Here is a 4455-nt window from a genome sequence, read left to right as displayed (position 1 = left end):
ACGGAGACGGAGACAGAGAAAGAGACAGAGAAAGAGACGGAGACGGAGACGGAGACGGAGACAGAGAAAGAGACGGAGACGGAGACGGAGACAGAGAAAGAGACAGAGAAAGAGACAGAGAAAGAGACGGAGACGGAGACAGAGAAAGAGACAGAGAAAGAGACGGAGACAGAGACGGAGAAAGAGGCAGAGACGGAGACGGAGACGGAGACAGAGACGGAGAAAGAGGCAGAGACGGAGACAGGGCAGCCGGGCTGGCGGCCGGACCGTGGGGTGCGATTACTTCCCATCTATGTGATCTCTGCTCTGCTTCTCAATAAAAGTGCTGGAACTTCATCACTCCACCGTTTCCTTATTCAGTAACTCTAGGAAGTCAGTTATTGTTTAGAATTCCTACATCAGACAGCACTTATCATGGCGACCGCTGACGCACTTCCACTTTGACTAAAGAGACATTGCTCTATAACGATATTCGGATGGAGCATTAGTGTTTACAGAAGTAAAACTCACGAAAAAAAAAAAAAAAATTAACTTTATCCAAATAAAAATCCTGATAATGAGCAGTTACAGTAGTTTAACCTATTGTTGGTTTTTTGTGTGTGTATGAACTAGTGGCAGGTGTGAACTCAATGTCGTTGCATAAAAAGAGCTTAAACAGATATTTGTTTAAGGATGTTTAAAAATGATTGAAGTTATGTTTGTTTTTAAGAACACATTGTATAATGAAAAAAATGTTTTAAATGACAATGAACGTTTTTCTAAGTAAGATAACCTGGAGAGCCACATCATGTTAAACTGCCAACAAAGAACAAATACGTGAATATAAGATGTTTTCAAGTCTTTATTTAGTACATTTGGAATGTTTTTAGTTTTTAAATAGCAAGCAGATTTCCGGATCAATTAACAATATTGCATAAATATATAAATAAATATTAATAAGCGAAAACTCTCAAGCCAACTATACACACACAGTTTGGACAGCACAATGGCGCCACCTTGTGTGGAAATTTGACAATGTCAATACATTAAGCAGTTTACTTCCTGTACTTGGTACATACAGTAAATAGTAGGTCTAACACGCACACGTCCTTCCAGCAGAGTGTGGTAGTGCTTTCCGCTCACGAAGGTCATCTGGATGTGGAGATGAGCGTCCTCCTCCCGCTGCGTCCAGGGGGGGGATGGGGGGGGGGGGTGGGGGGGCTCAGATCTGACGCTGGATGCTAAAGGTTCTGTAGCGAGAGGCGCTCTCCTGGCACATCTCCACCGGCCTGTTGTTTTGTGTCGCCGTGCTGATGTACCAGTCGGGGAAGTGGGCGGACATGAGCGTGCTGATGTTCAGCCCGGTGTCCCGTTTGTAGAACAGGAAGCGCCTCAGCTCGCTGTCTGAGCTGATCTCAGAGAGGCTTGCTTTGTCCTCCACCTCCTGGCAAAAACAAAAATCATCAAAAAGATCAGAGTCAGCAACTTCTACAACGGACATCCAATGAGAAGACGATTGGGCGCCAAGAGGTCAACACCTCACTACAGGGGAGAGCTTTTACCTCCAGATGCAGGGTTGGTTTGTCACCGTTCTTGTAGCACGACAGGTAGAAGTTGGTGTCCTTGATGCCCAGAACCACCGGCTGGCCCACCTCAGTGTTGGGTGTAAGGTGCACATACGTCGCCATGTTCAGGTAAACTGGGGAGAGAGTTGATGATGGAGGTTCATATAGGTCAGACAAATGGAAATCCTCTCCAGATTTTTCAAAATGTTTCCCCAAAAATGACACAATAACATATCAATTAATTCAAAATTTAACCTATTTTATGACGTGAAACCTGCGGTTCAGACTTTAACTCTGACCCGTGGTCCTTTGCCGCATGTCTTAGAATAAAAACCAAGATTTAAAAACCAAAGGTTTCAGTGACGTATTTGGATCTTAACTAGGATATTTTTCTGGAAGGTCAAAGAACTTTTTTAAACGTCTAAATATCTGATCTGACTTGGGAAAAAGTGTGGCAAAAAACAGCCCCCATCTAAGCATTGGCCTGGTTTACCTTTGCGGTTGTCGCTGCCTCCCTGCAGCATCACTGCCAGGAGCTCCAAGTTGCTTTGGACCAGAACCAGGCTTCTCTTCTGGCTGTCCGTCACAGTGCAAGGATGCTCTTCTCCTCTGCTGAACTGACCTGGTCCAGCTGAAGTCCTCTCGAAGATGAATCTCTCTAAAAAAGAAAACATTCACTTGTTTAATTGAGTTTGTTGCTTTAGTTTCTTCTTTGTAAGCTAGAGTTCAGTTTTAAACATCGTTTAAACAGGCTAAACCCTTAGAAAGCTGTGGCTTTGGTTAACTTAAATTGGAATTAAAGCTCAATATGATCTTAACTGTGTGATTACCTTCCACAACGCTCTCCAGCATGATGTTGAGCAGGGTTTCGTCGCTGAAGTCGGTGCTCAGGACCTCCTCCGACACGCCAGCCTTCAGCCTCTCCATGGCTATGATCAGGTTGGCCACACACCTCATGGACGGGAGCTGTTGGGAAATCTCCAAGTCCACTCCTTTGGGCATCTTCTTGGTCCACATCTGACTCATTTTGCAGTTCTTCTTGGACTCCATTTTTTTTTTTATAGATCTGTGGTGAGAAAAAGAAAGACCGGAGATGAGATCCTGGAGATTCAGGTGGAACGGTGTCACCATGCATTAGAGCTACAGAAGCCCCAGCAGGCGAAGATATCTCTATCTGCTCTTAATGTTATCTGCAGTATGAGCATCACTCTCCCGTCTTCCTCAGCAACATCATTCAACGCAGTGCCTAAATCAGCACCTCTAATCTCGCTCTCTATGGAAATATGCAGCAGAGGCTGCAGCGGTCCAGAAAGCAAAGCTGGAGATTAAAAAAAGCCCGCTGTGGTGAGAAAGGTCCGTTTACCTGACAAAGACGAGTGAAGAGAAGCGATGTTTCTTAGTTTGCTTTGTTATCAGTTGTCCTGATGTTCTGCCTGCCTGAGCAGACCTGCAGGCCTTTTAAAGGCCCTGTGGAGGGAGTTTTCCCCGGCCGGATGTGGGACGGGCCGCTCTGCTGCACACAATCATGACGAAACATTGTACTTACACAGCTATTGTGCAAGAAAGTAAAAAAAAAAAAAAAAAGAGTTACTAGCAACCTGCTGTGACACGTAGAGCTCGTCATGCCATGACACGATAACTTACTTCAGGGGCACTTTATTTTATTTACATTTTTTCAGTAAATAATACCACGCTGTTACACTTCATGAGGTTTTATGGTTTTATGGCTAGCTGGCATAAGTAACGGGAGTCATGAAAATGTCAGAGATAAAGCACTAGAAAAAGAAATAAATTGCTTGTGGGTAAAACTTAATTATTAATAATTGTCCAATTATTGCCTTGGTTATATAGATATTTGTAGTCACCAGAGCTTGGCTTCCTGACATGTTTGGATTTAGGAAACAGGACAAGAAACTCAACTATAGTTAAACATTTTTGGGCAATTGCCTTTAGTTTATTTGTTTTTTGTAGAATAAAATTTGTGGGTCATTGTTATGATAAAATTAGTTATTTTGCGCACATGAATGTGTCATTTCATAGGAAAAAACAATCCAAGGACACCTCCAGAATTTCAGGAGTTTTATGCTTTTATGTTTAATGCTAGCGACATGTAGTATTGACCCCCTAAGTGGATTTCTTCTGTTTTTGCCACAGAATAATATTATCAGACACAGAAAACTGCAGTTTTCTAATTATGATTTAATTCATTAAGGTTATTCAAATCGGTTGATGTGAAAGGATGAAGGGACTGATTAACTCAGTTGTTTGGCTCAATATCAACAGCCACGCCCAGACCGATTACTGCCAGATCTTCCAAATCAAATAGTCCCTTCCATAAATTAAATATCTCTTACTAGATAATCCCTAATCCTCAACAGACATTACTTACATTTGACATTCTCTCGCTGCTAACTATTCCTGACACGTTCATTCAGACGTTTAACACTTCTTTAATTACTTAAAGAAGTGTGGCTTGTTCATTATGTTTTTAATTATGTTTTAAGCTATACCTTACATTTGAACATCTTTATTATTTACAATTTAAAAGGTTAGATTTTGTATTTAGAAAATGGTTTTATAATATTAAACCTTCTCCAGCTCAGAGTGAGTATAATAAGAACCATGAAAACCATATTTAGTACAATATATAAGTGGACAATATGAAGATGGGGATATACAGGTCTTATCTTCAATTATTTACTAACTTATTAACAGCTTAAAACGTCACAATTACGGAGAGTTAAACCACAAAAAAACATCAAAAGGATTACAGAAAACAAAGTAATTCAGTTAAAAAGCAGCTAAGGTACATTAAAAGCGTTTCTGAACTATGTGTTTTTATTTTGCTTTTAAAAAGGTCCGGTTCGGTGATTGTACGAGGATCCAATGGAAGCTGGTTCCTTAACACGGA

The 4455-nt window shown here is 41.4% G+C and overlaps 1 protein-coding gene across 1 annotated transcript; it reads right to left on the bottom strand.

Annotated features, from left to right (window-relative positions):
* Nucleotides 1-823: 823 nt before the first annotated feature.
* Nucleotides 824-3051, bottom strand: LOC105938151 (interleukin-1 beta). The gene is made up of 5 exons (XM_012879797.3): nt 2908-3051; nt 2375-2610; nt 2038-2202; nt 1542-1678; nt 824-1423 (listed from the first exon to the last, which is right to left on the bottom strand). Exons 2-5 carry the CDS (start codon nt 2592-2594, stop codon nt 1202-1204), a joined length of 744 nt encoding a protein of 247 aa, XP_012735251.2. The 5' UTR covers nt 2595-2610; nt 2908-3051; the 3' UTR covers nt 824-1201.
* Between the last annotated feature and the right edge of the window lie 1404 nt (nt 3052-4455).

Source organism: Fundulus heteroclitus, chromosome 12 (assembly GCF_011125445.2).
Source record: "Fundulus heteroclitus isolate FHET01 chromosome 12, MU-UCD_Fhet_4.1, whole genome shotgun sequence".
Taxonomy (NCBI): Eukaryota; Metazoa; Chordata; class Actinopteri; order Cyprinodontiformes; family Fundulidae; genus Fundulus; species Fundulus heteroclitus.
The sequence above is the reverse complement of the archived record's forward strand: the minus strand, read 5'-3'. Positions and strand labels throughout refer to the sequence as shown.

Excerpts from the sequence above, each read along its gene's own strand:
- LOC105938151 (XM_012879797.3), bottom strand. The coding sequence starts at position 2,594 with ATGGAGTCCAAGAAGAACTGCAAAATGAGTCAGATGTGGACCAAGAAG. Across the intron at positions 1,679-2,037 it reads AGGCAGCGACAACCGCAAAG|TTTACCTGAACATGGCGACG; the intron begins GTAAACCAGGCC and ends CTCTCTCCCCAG. Across the intron at positions 1,424-1,541 it reads AACCAACCCTGCATCTGGAG|GAGGTGGAGGACAAAGCAAG; the intron begins GTAAAAGCTCTC and ends TGTTTTTGCCAG.